Below are 19,662 nucleotides of genomic sequence, written 5' to 3'. Positions count from 1 at the left end.
GCGTAATGGAGGCTGGTGCCCCCCAGGAGTGGGTGTTGGACCCCCTGCCGTGTCCGAGATCAGCCCCCGAAGGTGTGTCTATTTACACTGACTTCCTAAAGTCAACCTTCAGTGGATACAACTAAGCAGTTGGATCTGGAAAACCCTAACAATATTCGAGGTCAAGAAATACAGTGAAAACCCACAAACGCTCTGATCTGCGACACTGTTCTGTCCTTCTGCTCCAACGCTCCTGTGTCTGAGACTGAGCAAGTGGGTTTTCCAGGGCAGTGGTGCCTGTGGGATTCTGCGATCACTCCCGGTCTGTGAACTGTGGCCTGGGTGCCAGACCCACCCGTGTCAGTAACAAAAGTCCTATGGGAGCACCGCCAGGTTCACGCATCGACGCACTGTCCATTGCTGCTCCTACAACAGCAGAGCTGAGTACTGCGCCGTCACCTGCAAAGCTGGACTATCCCTACCGGCCTCTTTACAGGAAAGCCTGCCAACGCCAAGCGGGAGCTTTGACTAACGAGAGGAAGAGACATGTATCAGAATCATCCGGAAACTTGCTCAACCAACAGCCTGGGCTTCGCCCCTGGAAATCTAGATTAAGATCTGGGGTGAGCCCTGCCTGGTTTGGCTCAGCGATTAGGGCATCGGCCCACGGACACTCTGGTCTTGGGTTTGATTCCTGGCCAAGGGCACCTACCTCGGTTGCAAGTTTGATCCCAGCCCTGGTAGGGGCGTGTGCGGGAGGCAACCAATTGATGTTTCTCTCTCTCTCCTTCCTCCCCTTCCCTTCCATCTTTCTCTCCCTCTCCTTCCTTCCTCCCATCTCTGTCTCCCTCTTTCTTCCCTTCCGCTCTCTCTAAAAATCAATGAAAAAAATATCCTCGGATGAGGATTGAAAAAAAGAGATCGGGGGGGGGGGGACACACAGGGATTTATATCTTGGAAAAGCACGGGTTCCGCAGCTCAGCCTGTGTGAGAACCACTGTTAGAAGCCATGGACACATCCGTGGACCATAAGGAGTTACATCCTCAGGGCGGGAGGGTGCGGTGCTACCCAGCCCAGCATGTCCTTGGCTGGGGAGATGTTTGTGCTTCTCTCGTTCCTGCCAGGCTGGGCCCCAGACCGGCGTCTTTAAAACGCACGAGTGAACGGCATCGGCCCTCACTTCCCAGAGCCATCAACTGCACTAGTTAACCTCTCCTGCGAGGTTGCCTTCCAAGGCTTCTCTGGGATTCCGTAACAGACTCTGCACTTCCCTTCAAGGTCAGTTAAACTTCTTTCCCCGTCCCAGCCCGCTCCTCCCGCTCCTCCCAGAGGAAAGGGGACTGAATGACAAAGGGGAGACCTGAACCACTCCTGAGACCGGAGAGGGAGATGCCTTGTAATCAAAGCCCAAGGCCAGTCCCATCCCAGCAACAACAACATTCCAGGAAGCACTTGCTCAGACGCACTGTGGGCGGGGACTGCGGTCGGTCCTGGGTTAGAAACACGTCAGACAGAGCTGATGTCCCCAGTGACCGTGTCTGATGGAAACATAAGACAACGCTCCACATGACACGTGGTGCCCCGTACGACCAGAGGCAGAGGGAGGGCGGAAGCAGGAAACAGCATAGAACGTGGACTGGATCGCGCTGCACCTGACCCTGTGAGCCCTGGGTGCTGCCCCAATCCTGGGACACTCCCCACGCCCGCCCCCTTCCCCCTGTGCAGGGACGGCTCCCTCATCCTTCTCCCGCCTCAACCCCAAGGCCTCCTCCCACCCTCACTCTGCCTGGGGCCTGGATTCTTATTCCACAGAAGAAAAGGAACCACCAGGAGAGCTCCCATGGGACCCGCCTCAAGGCACCTGCCACGCCCCCAACTTGGCACAGGAAGTAGAGAAAGAGGAGGGAGCATCGCATTCTCCTGGCCGTTACATCGTTACCTTTTATGTCTCCAGCTACTGGGTCTTCTGGACTTGGAGCAGAAACAGGGAAAACAGGAATTCCTAGAAAGATATTTTATTAAAAAGTACAGAGAAGGATTAGGGAGACAGGGAAGCAGAATATTAAACTGCATGAACGAGGAAGAAGCCCTAACGTGCAGACGGGCAGCCGGGGAAGCCAAGAGGCACGGGATTTAACACGCGTCTGGTCATGGAGACCAGCCGGCCAGGCGTCTGGCGTGTCTGCTAATGCACAGAAACAGATCGTCTGTGCTCACGTAGCTAAGTCTCGGTCTAAGGAGGTCGGCCTGAAACTTCAACACCTTTATTGTAAAATGGGGAAAAGCTTTTCGAAAATGTTGTCTTTCAAGATTCCCCTCCCCCATCCTCAAATTTTGTTTTCACCATACTTCAAGATTCCTATTTTCACTAAACAGGCAAATACAATTTCTGCTCAGCCTCTACCCACTGATTGCAAATTCTAGGTTGCTTAAGTCCTGAGGTGGTCCTGCTGTGTTCTGGCCTAAATTGGTTCCTTTAAACATAAGATGATCATACACTGTGCCCTTCCGACTAGGACACTCAACAGTGCTAGTTTAATAATTACCCCGGCCCAGCCGGTGTGTCTCAGTGGCTGAGCGTCGACCAGGAGGTCACGGTTCAATTCCTGGTCAGGGCACGCGCCCAGGTTGTGGGCTCCATCCCCAGCAGGGGGCGTGCAGGAGGCAGCTGATCAATTCTCATCATTGATGTTTCTAACTCTCTCCTTTTCTTCTCTGAAGTCAATTTTAAAAAATATTTAGATGTCCCCTTAGATCACCGTAGGGGGTGAGGGGCCTGTGATAACGTGGCCTGTTGGACGTGGGGAGAGTGGAAACACATCCTCCTGGTCCCAGGACATGACACACGGCACATGCAAACGGCCACCTGGAAGGCAGTGGTCTCCTCCAGGTTAACGGAGAACGTCCCCCGTGTGGATACTGTTATGCTGAAATTGCCAACATTTACCCTTTTGACCTGAGGAGATGGCAACGTCTACAGTACAGCCTAACACTGTGGAGGTAAATAAGACTACACAACATATGTTTATACACTTTATGTTCCAACTTTTAGAGACACTTTCAGCCTGGCTGGCATGGCTCAGCGTCGACCTATAAACCAGGAGGTCACAGTTCAATTCCCAGTCAGGGCACATGCCCAGGTTGCTGGCTCAGTCCCTAGCAGGGGGCGTGCAGGAGGCAGCTGATCAATGATTCTCTCATCATTGATGTTTCTCTCTCTCCCCCTCTCCCTTCCTGACATCAATTTTTTAAAAAATTTAGAGCCACTTTCACATAAATAGAACCCACTTGACCCCATTCCTGTGCCCCCTCCCTCCCTCACCCACCCACGGTGCCCTCGGGTGTGAATGCACAGCCCAGCCTGTGTGTATGTGTGTGTGTTGTGGGGGAGGAACCCTTGCGCAGGCACTCACGGGAGCAGAGCGGGAAGTTGTGGTAGCCGGGGGCGCACTCCTCGCAGTGGTCGCCGTGGAAGTTGGGCCGGCAGGCACAGCGGCCCGAGCCCGGCTCACAGCCGTCCGCGTGCTCAGGGCTGCAGCTGCAAGCTGAGAGCAACCAGTTCCGAGCGTCAGTCCTCCGCGCACTGGACACGGCAAACGCACCTGATACTATCAGCAACGTTCCCGCTCTGTCCTGGGTGCGGCCATCCTCGAGGGTCCGTCCTTTCCACCACATGCGTGGCTCCCACTGACGGAGCCCCGAGGGCCTCAGACAGGAGCCTTAAGGAGCATCCACGCTGGGATGCTCTCGAGACGCAGTGCCACACGCAGCCCTGCCCTGCTCGCTGTGCAGAGGGAAACCTGCACCCTCCACCATCGGAGAGGCTGGGGGGCTGGGGCTGGAGCTCCCAGCAGGCCTGCTGGGCACAGCCTCTCTGGGCCATGAGCCAGCTGTGGATGTCCACGCCGTGGTCACTTTACACGATGTGGTGTGGACACGTGTGTGGGATGCCTGGATGTGGATATGTCATCTGTGGGCAGCACAGCAAGACTGCCCATAGCCCAAGTGGTAGATTCGAGTGATGCGGCCCTGAAGGCAGTTGGTGCAGCCGACACATTAACTGGGTGAGCGTTTCAGAGGGACCCACTGGTGCCCTCCCTTGGGAGCGTCCCTTGACCCGCAGGTCCTCACCGTGGACACAAAACCCTGTTATCGCTCCGCCAGGTACACGTCCCATGAGCATCAAGCACCTCCCGCCCACAGCCTGGCTCCCTGGAGGCCTTTGCTGAGTCTGTGTGGATGCACATGCCTGTGGACCCTTTACGCTAAGCCTGATGCCCCCAGGAGGCCTCTTCAGTGACAAACTAGAAAAGCGATAGGAAGGTGAGGTTTCTGCCCGTCAGTTTGGCTCAGTGGAGAGGGCAGTGATGGCGAACCTCTGAGCTCGGCGTGTCCGCATTTTGAAAAGCCCTAACTTAACTCCGGTGCCGTGTCACATACAGAAATTTTTTGATATCTGCAACCATAGTAAAACAAAGACATATTTTTGATATTTATTTTATATATTTAAATGCTACGTCAAAAAGAAAAATCAACCAAAAAAATGAGTTTGCGTGTCATAGGTTCACCATCACTGGGATAGAGCATCAGCCTGTGGACGGAAGGGTCCTGAGTTCGATTCTTGGTTGCAGATTGCCCAGCGCTGGCTGGGGTGTGTGCAGGAGGCAACCAATCGATGTGTCTCTCACATTGGTGTTTCTCTCTGTCTTTCTCTCTCCCTTCCTCTTCTCTAAAAATCAATGGAAAAATATCCTCTGCTGGGGATTAACCAAAAAAAAAAAAGAAAGAAAAGAAAAGAAAACTGAGGTTCCTGACAGAGTGTGACTGCATCCAGGATGCCCGTGTCCCTTTGCTGATGCCCATTGGGCACAAGGAAATGACGGACACGTTGCTTCGTGGGATGGTGTGGAAGAGGCGGGAAGCGGGATCACACTTGACCACGTAAGCCTGTCCTGGAGCCACAGCTCAGAGCTCACACACGGTGTGGTCTTTGATGCCTTCAAATCTGAATGACGTGAAGGAGGAACTGGGAAACGGTGGCACAGATGACCTCGGGATGGGAGTCATCTTCCGCCCCCGGCAGCCCGAGAACTGAGAGGAACCGATGGGACACGCACACAGGACAGTCGTCTGCACTCGGACCCCGATGGACGGTTTGGGCGGGGGGAGGGCCGAGGCATCCTTCCGGCTGTGGAGCTAGGAGAGCCCGGGGACGCCAGACAGGTGTGAACTGCTTCCTGGACCCGCCAGGTGCTGGCTTTGTCACCTGGGCCAAAATATGCAGGCCCTTTAGTTTCCCCACATCTAAACAGGAGAATCAGTCTACAATGCCCGAAATCTATTAAATAAGACACATGTGAAAGTATTTAGGCAATGCTTTGCATAGAGCAAACGCTTGATAAATCAAAGCTCTTTTAAATATTAGAACTATCACTAAATTCTTGTAAAATTTTTCCTATGTTGTCTTGATGCTGCTTCTGAAAAAAATTTAAAACTATTGGACATCATAGAAACATGTCAAGGCCAGCCGGTGTGGCTCAGCAGTTGAGCATCAAACTATGAACCAGGAGGTCACGGTTCAATTCCCAGTCAGCGCCCATGCCTGGGTTGTGGGCTCCGTTCCCAGTAGGGGGCGTGCAGGAGGCAGCCAATCAGTGGTTCTCTCATCATTGATGTTTCTTTCTCTCCCTTTCTCTCTGAAATCAATAAAAACATTTTTTTTTAAAAAAGAAACGTGTTGAAACGAGGAAATAGAGGTGCTGCCATTGGCTGCAGGCCCAGAATGTGATATCCCAATGGTTAGTGTTTTCCCAGGCGCTTTCGAGAGCATTTCACTTAATCTTAGGGAATATATGATCATTTCTATTTTTATATATAAGAAACCTGAGGCTCAGAGAGGTTATGTAACTGCCTGTGGTCACACAGGAAGGAGTCAACCAACAATATGAAGAAAGAGGGAAAAAAGGGACTAGTGGCTGTTGGGAACGGAGCCTGTGGCCTCCCCGGAGCAGCACACCCGCCCAAGAGGCACCGGGTTGAAATGCAACTTACGGATGCAGCCGTGGGGGGCCTCCACCGGCACGCCGTGGGGGCGGAAATAGCCCTTGGCGCACTGCTCGCAGTTTATGCCCGCCGTGTTGTGCTGGGAAGAAAGAGAGATGCAGAGGCAGGGCCCTGAGCAGGTCCGACCTCACACTGCTCATCCAGAGGAATGACTGTCGTGTGCACTTGCAATTTCAAAGTCACGCACACGACAAAAAAGGACTGATCTTGGCCTTGAGTCTCCAAGACCACAGGACCCTGGCTCACACTGGCCGTGGATTTTCCCCTTTGGAGAGGAAATGAGAGTAAGTTCCATGAACTGGACAACCCAGCTTTCCCCCATCACAGGGACTTGCTAATGAATCACCTGGCCTTTGGGTGAGAGAGGACCACAATTCAAAGTTTACTCAGAAGGACGCACAGTAGATGACCCTTTGTTTAGCCCAGGGAGTAAACAGTCACGTGTGTTTTCATCTTCTCGGTGTCGGGAAGAACGCATGCACACACACTCATCCTCTCCTCCCGCCGTTCTCCTGTTACCTGTGCTTTAGTCATGGAACCGCTTCCCAAACACGTCTGTTACGTGAACGGAAAAGGTAGGCAGGAGCCTCCCACACAGAACTCGTTTTAAAGGATAATACGAGGTGGCTTTTTCTATTTCATGATTAACCCTCTTAATTGCCACAGAACCTAATTACGCAACATGCGTCACCCGTTTCCAAGGACCACCCAGCATGGGCCCAGCTCAGCCCTGCCTCTCCTGCCTCCAGCGTGGAACCACTGGGAGGACGCTGTTCCTTCAGGAACAAAAGGAGAGGCGACTGGGAGTCAAAAAGAACCACCATAACACTCGGACCCACAGAGAGGCTGCGCAGAAGCCCAGAGGGGAGGACAAGGCCCTTTCTGTCCCCTCTCCCCGTCTCAGACGATTTCCCTAACTCCGGGCGTTCAGTTATTACCACTCCTTGTCCCGTGGGCGAAACTCTGAATGCACTTCGACACTGAGCCTAACACCACGCGGGCCACTGCTCTGACTTCACACTTAGATGTGCACGCATTGGGGCAAACAAGCAACAGCTGTGGCCCACCCCCTTCCCACCCAAGGCCAGTTCACCCCTCGACTCTGTGGCTGAGAACAGACCCAGGACACGGGGCAGCCTGGGCTCCCAGTGTGTCCCGTCGGAGAGGAAATGAGGAGACGTCCCCCGAAGTGGGCAGCCGGGCTTTCCCTTCTCCCACAAAGTTCGGGCGATGAAGCACCGGCCACAGAGAAGGTGCAGTTTTAAGACACAAAACACAGCAACAAGCAACGGGAAGACAACGACAGATGCCAGAAGATGGCTGATGCTGCTTTCGGCCTCCAGGTCGCAGGTGTCCTACGGGGCCCACACCGCACCCAGAGGTGACCTCTGGGCGCCCAAGGTCATGGCTGGACCAAGGCCGATGGAGACCTAAAGATCTTGGCTCCCTGGTTTCTACAGGAAGCACTGAGAAGCCGCCTCCCCGGGGAGTGGGCACTGAATTTGCATCTACCTGACACTTAACACAACGAGAAAACTGCAGATGTCAAGCCAAGGAGCGGGCTGGGCACGAAGGGAATCCGGGCAGGAGTTAACTGACCCCACAGACACCCCTCCTCTGGCTCCTCCCAGAGAAGTGAGGAACGCTCACCCAGAAACCCAGCCCTGCTCTGACCATCCTTCCGTCCTAATCCTCTAAGCAAACCTTTTCTGAGGTGCTTTCCATCTTCAGGTAAAACCCACCTCCCTGTCGCTCAGTCCCTGACCAACCCACACGCTGCTGATGTCCAATCCTGAGAACTTCAAGGACATGGAGACCGCTGCTGGCTACTGCTGGCCACACTCTCCTGCAAAGCCTGACTTCCCTTCCTACGGCCGCGACCTGGCCTCTGACCTCTGACCTGTCCACCCCTGCTCATCCCCTGCCGTCCCCTCCACCTGGAACTCTCCCCCAGGCAGCCGATCAATGATTCTCTCTCATCATTTTTGTTTCTATCTCTCTCTCCCTCTCCCTTTCTCTATGAAATCAAAAACAATATATTTTAAAAAAGAATATCAATATGTTATTAAAGAGAGTCAAACACCCCCCAAAAAATGGTGTGTTCCTTGCCTTCTTTCATTGCTCTTTCCCCCATTTTATTATAAAAAATTAAAGTTTTCCAGTGAACACCTATGCATGCCCTATGTAGAGATTTTACTGTATTTGTTTTATCACAGAATTATCCATCTTCTCGTTCCCTATCCATCCACCAGTCCATCTTACTTTATGCATTTCAAAATAAACTGCTAAGTACCTAACTTAAACAAAGGCATTTTAAATTCACGTTGGAAAAAAATGCAATGAACCTAAACAAGACTTCAATCGTCTACATACAAAAGAAAAATGCTTTTGCAGGGCCATTCTGAAAAAAATAAAAGTCCATCTTGATGTTTTCCTGGAACCGCAAAGTACAAAACGTAGTGTGACTGAGAGAAGGAAGAGCATGAATGACGTGTGCTAAAGACTCACTGAGGGGCTGGCCCTTCACTGGAGAAGCATCCCACCTACCCGTCCCCCAGTGCTTCCGCGATTCCATTTCCACAGTTTAATCTCAAACAAATTTATTTCCTCAATTTAATTCCATACACATTACTGAGGGCCTTGGAGTGCATCGCTTGACCAGATCCCGGGACCTCTCTTATGCATGAAACCCTCCCTACGACTTGAACAAACCTATGCCTCACCGTTTATTTGTACTTTAGTTCCCTGCAAGGACAGGCTGTGGAGTGTGGGGAGTGGGAGGTGGGGGAGAGCAGTGGGTCTCTCTCGGCCGGTGTGGCCCTGGTCTGATAGAAATGGGCACCTCACGAAGAGACGATCTCTTTGATGGCGACTTTGACAAAGCATCACTCTAAAAGCACCAGGACTGAGGGACAGCATAGTCCAAACTCATGGACATTAGACCCTCCTCTTGGCTAATGTCCAGTGAACCCCACTGTCCTCCAGAAAAGATGAAAAGTCAGTGTTTCATACTTGGTGCCGAAGGGAGACATCAGTACTCGATCCTGCTGCCCTTTCTCGCCGAGTCTAGATTCAAAACTGTCTGAACAGAGGATGCAGGGCCAGCACTGAGGTCAGCACCCTTTTTCCCTCCAGCTTTAGAGCCTTCACACCATGAGCTGGAGCAGCCAGGACTTCTCCCATTTAGACCAGGATCACGTAAGGAACCTGATCGCTGGCGCCTGGACAAACATGCCTCAGTCCGTGTCCCCTTCCACCCCACGGGACGGCCAGCTCACGAGGACGTGGTGCACAGAGTGGAGAGGTGATTCCAGAAAACACTTCCAATGCTCAGAACGGCCTTGGCATCTTTTGGGGAGCAGAGCTTAATGATGTCATTTCCTACAGTGACACCCCCACTCGACTTGCCCAGCGCCTCACCTGACAGTTGATGCAGACCCCTCCACCTGCGTAGACGCCGCGGATGTCCAGGCTCGCCTGCTGCCGCTCGACGTCCGGGTCGTAGAAGCAGTCGGCAGCGTGGCCATGGCAGTTGCAGGCTGCAAAGGGCACCCCAGGTGAATGCACATCATGGCTGTGGGAGGCTCAGTCAGTCTCACCCCATGCATGACCCGCCCCCTGAGCATGGCTGCTTAGTGAGCTACAGCACCGCCTCTTCCGGGACCCCAGGGGCACTCAGTGGGAAATCTTAGGGACTTTTACACCAAGTCCAGTCTGTAACCCTAACCCTAACCCTCAAACCCCCACTGCTCCCTCAATGCGCCTAGCTCTCTGCTTAGCCGCCAATCTCACCACCTTCTCCAGACCTCGGTCCTCAAAAGAGTGAGGGTTCCAACCCAGTTTCACATCCTAAGAAATGATGAGGATTGAAATTCAATAGTGGCTGCATCGTGTCCTAGACTGGTAAAGAGGCCAGCTGTGTTAAAGCACTCGGCCCAATCCTTGCATTGAGTGAACGCCTAATCATAGTAAACGTTATTACTGCTGGTGTTTCTTTTTTAAAATATATTTTCATTGATTTTAGAGACAGGAAGGGAGAGAGAGAAATATTAATGAGATACATCGATTGGCTGCCTCCTGCAGGCCCCCCACCGGGGATCAAGCCCACAACCTGGGCATGTGCCCTGACTGGGACTCGAACCAGGATCTCCAGGTTCATAAGTCAACGCTCAACCACTGAGCCATCCTGCCGGGCCATTGTTATTTCTGTTCTCACATTTATATCTGAATTTGGAGTGGGGCCCTCACACCTCCACTCTTGTGAGTTACTCATTACACTAGAAAGACCTGTGACCCTGAGATTGGCGTGATCACCCCTCTTCACAAGCAGGGAAAACACGGCTCAGGCCTCAGGTAGAGATGGGGGTGTTGGGTGGGTCCTCAGGTAGAGACGGGGGAGTGTTGGTGGGTCCTCAGGTAGAAATGGGGGTGTTGGGCGGGTCCACAGGTAGAGATGGGGGTGTTGGGCAAACCTCACCGCAGATCCGCCCCCACACTCACCTTCGCACTCATGGCTGTGCCCCCACGTGGCCGGCTGCCAGCGCCTCTGGTGGTGCCCGGCACAGCAGCGGTCACAGGTCTCCCCGCAGGTGTGGTGGCGGCATTCACATCGGAACCTGGGCAGGAGGTGAAGCGCATTGGTTACTGGGGGTTCACACTAAGGTTGGCGTCTCCTGGCAGAAACCTCAGTCATCAGGGTCACCCAGAGAACGCTTTATTGAGTAATTATGGAAACGAAGCACTCTGCATGGATCACTCACGGCTCCCCTGCCCTGCTATTGTCTGCATTTTACAGATGTGGACACAAGATTCAGCGAGATGAAAACACTGGTGGGACCCAGCTGGCGTGGCTCAGTGGTTGAGCATCAACCTATGAACCAGAGGTCATGGTTCCATTCCCTGTCAGGGCACATGCCTGGGTTGTGGGCTTGATCCCCAGTAGGGGGCGTGCAGGAGGCAGCCAATCAATGATTCTCTCTCATTGATGTTTCTCTCTCTCTTACCCTTCCTCTCTGAAATCAATCCTATCTAATAATAGACAAACATGGTAATTGACCGTACCTTCGATACGCCTCCCATTGGCTAATCAGTGCCATATGCAAATTAGCCACCATTAGAGGTGGTGGCTAATTTGCATACTGCAGGCAGGGCTGGCCAGCATCAGACGCCATCTGGGCCCCCGTGTGCAGCCCTGGGCGGCCGGGCTTAGGCGGCGCGATGTGTCACCTAATCCCCGCCCTAGCCGGGACCCCCGTGTGCCGCCTAAGCCCTGCTGCCAGCTGGGACCCCATGGCGATCCCAGAGCAGGCAAGTGCAGAGGGTGGGCAGCCCCCAGGTGGGCAAAGCTGGGGGCAGGCCCCCAGCAGACACACACACTCTCACACCCCACACACACACACACACACACACACACACACACGACGCCTGCTCTGAGCCTCTTGCCAGACTGTGGCCGTCAGTAGGACATCCACTGAGGGCTCCCAGACTGTGAGAGGGGCAGGCTGGGCTGAGGGAACCCCACCCCCCAGTGCACGAATTTCATGCACCAGGCCTCTAGTAAAAATATATTTTTTAAAAAGATTCTAAACTCTATGTGCACTTTACCAAAATAAAAAAGAGGGAGGGAGAAGGATTTGAACATGTACACCCTTGACCCCACTAAAGCAAGGATGACAAACCAGTTCCATTTCTCTTGGCAACTCCAATCAGTGGGCTGTGCCCGCCGGGGGCACCATCTGGTGGGAGGATGAGCGGGTGGAGGTGGGAATGAGAGATACTTAATGGGATGCAACCATCACTGAAACAGTTGGACTGGCTCACAGCCCGGCTGGCAGCGCTGCACGAGGTACTCACACTTTTTCAGGGTTGTCTGCACTGCACACGTCGGCATGGCCGTTGCACGCACAGTGCCCGCCCACGCTGATGTCCTTGATGCTGTAATAATACTGTGCGACAGAAAACAGACGTGCCGCTTACAGAAGAGCAGCAAGCCTTTACCCGTCCCTCAGGCGCATCGGTGCTGGCCCTGTTCCGCTCTCTTCCTGCTCCCGTGAGCCCACCTCAACCCCACGGGAGCCACTTGGGTGTTATTTGTCTTATGAAACAAGTGCATTCCTCAATCAAATTTAACAGCATGATGCAGAATCTGTACCTTTTTAAAAATGAAATGCTTTAAAAGAATGGAGGGAAACTGCCTTGGGAAGAATCATACCCTATAGCCTTTTAAAAAGGGATTAAGCCCGGCTGGCGTGGCTCAGTGGCTGAGTGCGACCTATGAGCCAGGTCAGGTTTGATTCCCGGTCGGGGCACATGCCTGGGTTGTGGGCTCGATCCCCCATGTGGGGCGTGCAGGAGGCAGCTGATCAATGATTCTCTCTCAACATGGATGTTTCTCTCTCTCTCCTTCTCCCGTCCTCTCTCTAAGTCAATAAAAACATATTCTTTAACAATGCTTCTTAATAGAGAAGATTCACTCACTTCAGTGAAGGGAAATATGCTTACATGTGAGTACAAATCTTGGAACCCCTCCACCCCCCCCCAAAAAAAAACACACACCCACAGATAAATAAATAAAGGGTGGTGAGGTCCACTTGTAGCAGGGCTTCAAAACGCCCGGAGGAATGGAGACGCAGTCCGGCCAGAGTTTATAGGATAGCCCAGCTCTCCCTTGCAGATTCCATCCTCGGACCCAGGACGGGTTCCACATACAGCTGCTCCAAATGCTGATGGCACAGGAAATGCAGAACACAAGCCCCCGCACCCACAAGGCAGCCTTCTGGAAAAATGCTAAAACTGGAGCAAACCTCACTCTCCTCTCTTCCTTTCCCAGCTCCCTGATGCACTTACCTCTGAGGCCAAGCCCTCTAAGATGCGCTGGGCATCTCCCATCACCCTTCCACGCCCACTCTCCTTTTTCACCTGCCCTTTGCCCAGGGCTGACCTTTATGGGTTGCAACTGGGTCTCCTGCTCCCGGCTTTCTGTTGGGTTTGGCCAGTGGAGGACCCTGGCAGGAGATCCATGGGCGGCAAAAGAATGAGCTCAGGGCATCTGTGCCCAGGAGACGGGGTGCTGTCCTGACACTAGACTGAGGGATGTGCAGGCCAGACACCCCACACAGAGGAGCATGGTACTCACACACCCATGTCTCCTCTATCTGGCCAGGTCACACACCAGCCCTGCATCTGGTGGGGCTACACACAGCTCCGGCCAGTGGCAGTGACCTGTGTGGTTGGGAGCCTGGGGGTCTTGCCCACCCTCTCTCTCTCCCCGCATCTGCTGACCAGATGCAGAGGATCCCAAGGAGGACTCTGGGGCCCTACAGGGTGGCTGCACCTTTAAATAAAAAGAGCCTGGTTCCCTGAGTGATTTCGTGGAGCCGACCCCACCTGCTGAGCACTTTCGACAGCAAAAAGTGAGCCTTGGGGAGTCTGTTATAGAATCAGACTGACACCTGGCCAGCTGTCACCCCGGCCTTTCATCTTCTTCGAATGTAATCATTTCTCCTCCACAACCAGATGTCTAAGTTACATCTAATCATTCAGACCAGAGCAAGTCTACGCCTACACTATTCCTGGCTGTAAAGGTTACTTGAAAGAGTTCAAGGCAATTAATTTGATAAGCAAAAAGAGTTTTAAAAAAATGCTGCCGTAGGCCCTTCAGCATGACTCACCCGCCTGGTGACGGTGGGGTCCCGCTGGGCTTTGGAGATGAGGTGTCCCAGGAGCGTGTTGGTTCGGAGAAAGCGCAAGCGGATGTTTGTTGCCTGGGTGAACTCCCGCAGGGTGTTGGAGAAAGTGAAGTTTCTTGCACCTGGACGACCGTTTATCAAGGACACCACAACCTAAATAAACACACACACACACACACACACACACACACACACACACACACACACGGGGAAAGTCCTTTCATCAAAACTTTGCTGCAAGTCACTGTAAATGACTCACAGGCCCGAAGGCAGGTCTCCCTGAGCCACCAGGTGTGTGCAGGTGGTCTTGTGTCTTGTTTATGTCTAAAAGCATCATTGCTAGTCCCCCTCCCCTTCGAATTCTGGCAACCTGTCCTTAAACTGGGCTCTCAGGTGCTTCCAAACCCATTGTTCTCTCGGGGTAGCTGTAGGGCTGTGAGGCCGTGACACAGTGAAAGTGTAAGGTTAAAATATATAAACGTAAGGAAACAACATCTTGTCAAGCTGCACCAAAGAAACAGCTGACGGAACCTAAACACCTAGAGGAGGCTGAAGAGGAAGCCTCTGCATGTAAAGGGGATGAAGTGCCTACAAAACCAGGGTTTTATCTTCAAGCTGGAGGAGCTGGACAACCATGGGGCATGAACCACTCATTGTGAGACACTGGCTACAGCTGCTCACAAAGACCGTTCCACCTGAATAGGGGTGGCGAGCGCCCCTGGGAGAAGCGTATTTCACACTCACTTCAAGCTCCGATGGCCTGTTTCCTGGAATTTGTCTGATTTCCCCACCTGTTTCCTGTCTCCTCCAACAACAGTGTGGCTGCCTGCACAAGGGCAAGCGCAGCTCCCAAAGACAACAGTCCTTTCCTTCCCCACAGAGGGTGCCCACCTGCCCGAGGAGTCGGGGATGGGTGCTGCCCCTCCCCTCTCCTCACTCTCACTCCTGGGATAACAGTGGGCAGGGCTTCACCTCAATCACCAGCAACCCACTTTCTAAATATTCCTCCAGAATAGAGGATTCAAAAAGAAAGAAAAAATAAATGAAAAAGAAAAACAAAACAAAACAGAATAGAGGGTTCAGGGCCTACGGGTCTTGAATTTGAAATGTTGACTCCCGGAGGCGTGTTAGAGACCCCGAATAGAATGTCTGATGTCAATTACACCTCAATAACAAAATAATAACAAGAATTTGCATCCAACTTGTCAATGATGAGAGAGAATCATTGACCGGAGTCTTCGATGTGATCCTTGTACCAGCTAGTCCCAAGTACTGGTTCCCGTTGTGGTCTGTATCAGCTCTCCTTGAAAGAGCATTTTCACAGTTCTTTCAAAATGAAGAATTTGATATCCTCGTGTGCGTTTCTGGTCTCATCCTTCACGGCCTCCCAAATCCACTTACCTCGCCATTTTCCAAAGGCACGATCCGGGAGTAGTCCGTGGTGCAGAGCACGTCATCATCTCGGGTGATGGCCGTGTTGGCTGCCCGCCCAAATTGTTGCCAACAGTCTGCTTTAGAATCTAGAAAGGAAACAGTTTAATACCAACAAATAAAATATTATCACCTTGCGTAAACCTCTGAAGAAATCTTACATTTCCTTAAGAAAATACGTGAATGGGAAAGAACAGACAAGCATTGAACATTTTAGACAGAAGCTTAGACTGACGTTTTTAGGTCATGAAAGAAAATACTGAGCCATTTCAGGCCACTTGACTTTTAAAAGCAATGTTTGGAGATGCGGTTCCAAGTCCTCCTTATTAAACAAGTCTACCCTCTAAGGAGCATTCACGGAAATCCCAAGGCCTTTGCAAGCCACATTCCTGTCCACCTCAATTCATCAGAAGGCTCATCACACTGACGTTCTTCGTTAGCAAAGACGACAGGGTCAAGGTGAATTAGGTGAAAGGCAGGGTCCCTAAAGGCGAAACTGGGTTCCTAATTCTGTATAAAAGGAAAATGGTTGCTTCTCCCTAAACAGTGGCGGGAACTGTTAACATAACAGGCATTTCAGCCTCAGTTCTGCGTGGTTCTTGTGATGAATGTGCACTACTTGAGAAAAAGGGCTGTTTGCGGGGTAACCTCGAACGTTAAAACTGACCAATCCTTAATTAGCCAGTGAAGAGACCAATTTTACAGTGAAATCCAAGGTCCAAATCTGTGCAGATAATTGAAGCCTGGCAGGCAAGGTTACTTACGAGCAAAATATTGCCAAGGTGAGTAGGTGCTCCCAAAGTCCACCGATCTCTCCAAGACCCAGAGGTCAGGGCGAGGAGAATTGGCAAATTTGATTAAAACATAGGCCACATGGAAGACCTGAGAAAGCAAAGGAGACACGGTTACTACAGTCGCCTGGTCTGTGCACACCTGGGCCAACTCTACGGGATGCTGCTCCCACAGCAGCACCTGCAGCCACTCCTCTCCCAGACCAGAGCCCTGCCTGCCTCCTGGACACCCTGCCTGGGGCAGTGTCTCCAGCATATCGTGTCCAAACAAAGTGGCCACTTTTCTTTTTGTAATTTTATTTTTATTTTATTTTATTTATTGATTTTTACAGAGAGGAAGGGAGAGGGATAGAGAGCTAGAAACATCAATGAGAGAGAAACATCAATCAGCTTCCTCCAGCACACCCCCCACTGGGGATGTGCCTGCAACCAAGGTACATGGCCTTGACCGGAATCGAACCTGGGACCCTTCAGTCCGCAGGCCGACGCTCTATCCACTGAGCCACACCAGTCAGGGCTAAAGTGGCCACTTTCCAAATCTGCACAGTAGCCTCTGTCACACCTTAGTCATTACACCCTTGAATTCCAACCAGCTCTCCCAGCATCTTGTTTTTCCTTTTTTTTTTTTTTTCTTGATTTCAGAGAGAAAGGGAGAGGGAGTGAGAGACAGAAACATCAATGATGAGAGAGAATCATTGATCGGCTGCCTCCTGCACGCCCCCAACTGGGGATCGAGCCTGCAACCCAGGCATGTGCCCTTGACCGGAATCAAACCTGGTACCCTTCAGTCTGTAGGCCAACATTTTATCCACTGAGCCAAACCGGCTAGGGCCCACCCCGCATCTTAAAGTCCATACATTCAGAGAAATCTAATGGCTCCCTCAAAAAACCCTATTTATTTAATGATTTATGATGTCATCATTGCTGCTTTCTGGGTGCTATGCTAAGCCCCCTCAAGCATGCTTGCACTCAGGCCTCACAGGAATGAGGAGGAGGAGGAGTGTGACCAGAGAAGGTAGTGTGTCCTCGTCCTGCAGGTGAGGAATCCTGAGCCTCCGTGCATCTCCTCACTGACCACCAGCTCTGCACAGGCCCGATGGGTCCTGCACACGTGACCTCTTTCATCATGGGGTGCTGGGGTCCAGCCCCAGCAGGTCCAGGGGTCCCCAAAGGTGTGGATGGAGTTGGCGAAGAAGGAATGACACGGAGACAGCATTCATTAGATCAGCAGCCTTGCCAGGATCTCTAGCCACAATCTCCAGCTAAGTTCTGTGTCCATGTTCTCTTGCTAGGTTCTCCAGCCAGGTTCTGCAGGTTCTCCAGCCAGGTTCTGTAGCCATGTTCTCTCGCTCGGTTCTCCAGCCAGGTTCGGTAGCCAGGTTCTGTAGCCAGGTTCTGTCCAGGATCTTTTGCCATGTTCTCTCCAGCGAAGTTCTTCTGTCTCTAGGTTCTGTGTAGGTTCTGTCTTCTAAGTTCTCTCCATTCCAGGGAGTAAAGATTATGTAGCTTAAGCATGATTGTTCGTAGTTAGAGAGATTAATTACCTGCCTGGCACTTAGTGAAGGGGTTTTATTCCCTCCCTAACTTCAGGGGAAAATCTCTACCTGGGGAAACCTTTCTCGGAGAGGTGACCTTGGTTAAAACACATAGCGCTAAGGGGAGCAAACATATTAAGAACAGTATGCCATATATGCCAGGTCCCTTGAAACATCAAGGATGGACTGGCTCCTGGCAATGGGGAGGAAATACAATGTCAGAAAGCTCCAAGCATCATCATCTCCAAACCTGTGAATGCCCGTCCCAGCAGCCGGGAGGGGCAGCGTGTGGTGTGACACATCTCCGGGGCTATTTAACGCAGTGGTTCCCCAAGGTGCCCTTTTTGTTCGGAACATCCCAATCCATGAAGAACCCAGAGGCTCAGGAGGCCACGCTCTTGGTTTGGCTCCGTCATGCTCTGAAGGAACGTGTGATCCCGTGGAAGCAGCACAGCAAATACCCCAAACCCAGCAGCGGGCGGAGACCCCACGTGCGCTGCTCCCCTTGTTCTAGAGCCTGCCCCCCGGGGCCCAAGTGAAGACGCCCGCTGATGGTGCCCACTCGGCATCTGGCACTGATTGCGGACAGGGCGTTCCCCTCCAAACGTTCCCCTCCCATGTCCGCCCTGTGTGCCCTGGACCTCGGGCTGCCTTTCATTCTCCTGAGTCCATTTGCACAGGCAGACTGCTTTCTGGATCGTCTCCGTGGCTGTGGCACTTGCAGCCAGTTCACGCCGAGCGATCCAGCTCCACAGCTCATCTCTGAGACCTGCTGACTCAACATGACGCTGCTGCAAGGCATAATGGGGTCCAAGGTGGGTTCACAGCCGGATCAAGCGTGTGACACCCACAGTGTGGAGCTATTCTCTTCTACTTGATAATTTAAAATTATGTGCCTTTCACCCGGCTGGCATGGCTCAGTGGTTGAGCGTCAACCAACGAACCATACGGTCATGGTTCGATTCCTGGTCAGGGCATCTGCCCGGGTTGCTGGCTCCATCCCAGTGTGGGGTGTGCAGGAGGCAGCCGATCAGTGATTCTCTCTCATCATTGATGAGGGAGGAAGGAAGGAGGAGGGAGGAAGTGTCCAGCCCTGAGGGGCTGGCTGGCTAGGGGAGGAATCAAGCAGAGAGTTTACACAGGGGCTGAGTGAAAGCCACAGAGACCTCCTATCCTAACGGGACAAGCCGGGGCCACCTAGCGGGTGTCGCCCACCTGCCTGAACACCAGGCCCTTTCAGGTCCAGCTCTGCCCAGTCCTGAAACACGGGAATTTGCAAAACAGCTGCCCTGTGCCCAGCTCCCTGCCCGTCTCCCCACAGTCAGGAGGCTGCCTTGCCCTCCTGGGCTCCGCCTCACCTGGCCAGGCTCTGCACCCTCTCCCTCAGCCCCAGGCCGACTGCCCACTGCTCCGCCCCCCTGGACCTCTGATGAGAGACCAGCCGGAACTCCTATTTCTGTGCAATTCAGACCCTGAAGCCGAGAGAGTGCCACAGCTCCTGGCTCCCAGCTCCCTGGCCCTGGCCTGCGCCTCCATCTCCAGGGGAGGCCTGGGACTCTGCATGCTTGTAACAGGTGGTGACAGGTGTGCGAGGGCCAGCGAGTCAGCTAGAGGCCTGTGAGAGGCAGGGTGCAGAACCAGCCTTCCCTCCGGTTGTTCTATGATGCTGAGAAATGCCGAAGGTAAACAATCTCCTCAATCAAGGTGCTTCAAGCCTCCAGAGAGAGACGCCGGAGTCCTGGAGAGATGGAGCCTGCACTGCCCCATCCAAGGCGACCTGGGCTGGGCCTGGGGGCACAGCTGTAGCCAGGCAGGAGCCCGACTCTTCCAACCGGACACCAGCCATGGCCCTGGGCGGGCTGGGGAGGGAGGGCAGGGACACCCCTCCAGGAGGCTGGCAGTGACCACAGAGAAGTGGTGGTTTGATTTGGTTTCAGTTTTCCCTAAAGGAAGGAATGCAGGGGAAGGAGGAGGTGACAGGCAAAGGCGGAGAGAATCGTGGAAATGAGAACTGGGAGAGGAGGTATGGGGAGAAAGGAAGAAAGGAGGAGGTGGATGATGTGGAGGGACTACAGGGTCGCTGGGTGTGGGAGGGGCAGAGGCCTAAAGACCCAGGGGACGCCCCCGGGTATAGCAGGCAGAGGAAGGGGTGGGGAGGAGGATGCCCTGGGGTA

General features: G+C 52.9%; 1 protein-coding gene across 1 annotated transcript in view; it reads right to left on the bottom strand.

Moving 5' to 3' along the window:
- LOC102774233 (laminin subunit alpha-3-like) overlaps window positions 1–19,662 on the bottom strand; it is a 65,375-nt gene that overhangs the window by 17,875 nt on the left and 27,838 nt on the right. Inside the window, exons 5-13 of the mRNA XM_015570548.1 lie at window positions 15,927–16,044; window positions 15,133–15,251; window positions 13,714–13,884; window positions 11,897–11,988; window positions 10,544–10,659; window positions 9,464–9,582; window positions 6,032–6,122; window positions 3,394–3,525; window positions 1,920–1,982 (exon numbers count right to left, since the gene is read on the bottom strand). Of these exons, the coding sequence (XP_015426034.1) occupies window positions 1,920–1,982; window positions 3,394–3,525; window positions 6,032–6,122; window positions 9,464–9,582; window positions 10,544–10,659; window positions 11,897–11,988; window positions 13,714–13,884; window positions 15,133–15,251; window positions 15,927–16,044 (1,021 nt within the window). The remainder of the gene's footprint in view (window positions 1–1,919; window positions 1,983–3,393; window positions 3,526–6,031; window positions 6,123–9,463; window positions 9,583–10,543; window positions 10,660–11,896; window positions 11,989–13,713; window positions 13,885–15,132; window positions 15,252–15,926; window positions 16,045–19,662) is intronic.

This window comes from Myotis davidii, unplaced genomic scaffold (genome assembly GCF_000327345.1).
Source record: "Myotis davidii unplaced genomic scaffold, ASM32734v1 scaffold1467, whole genome shotgun sequence".
NCBI classification, from domain to species: domain Eukaryota; kingdom Metazoa; phylum Chordata; class Mammalia; order Chiroptera; family Vespertilionidae; genus Myotis; species Myotis davidii.
This window is presented reverse-complemented; position numbering and strand designations above follow the sequence as displayed.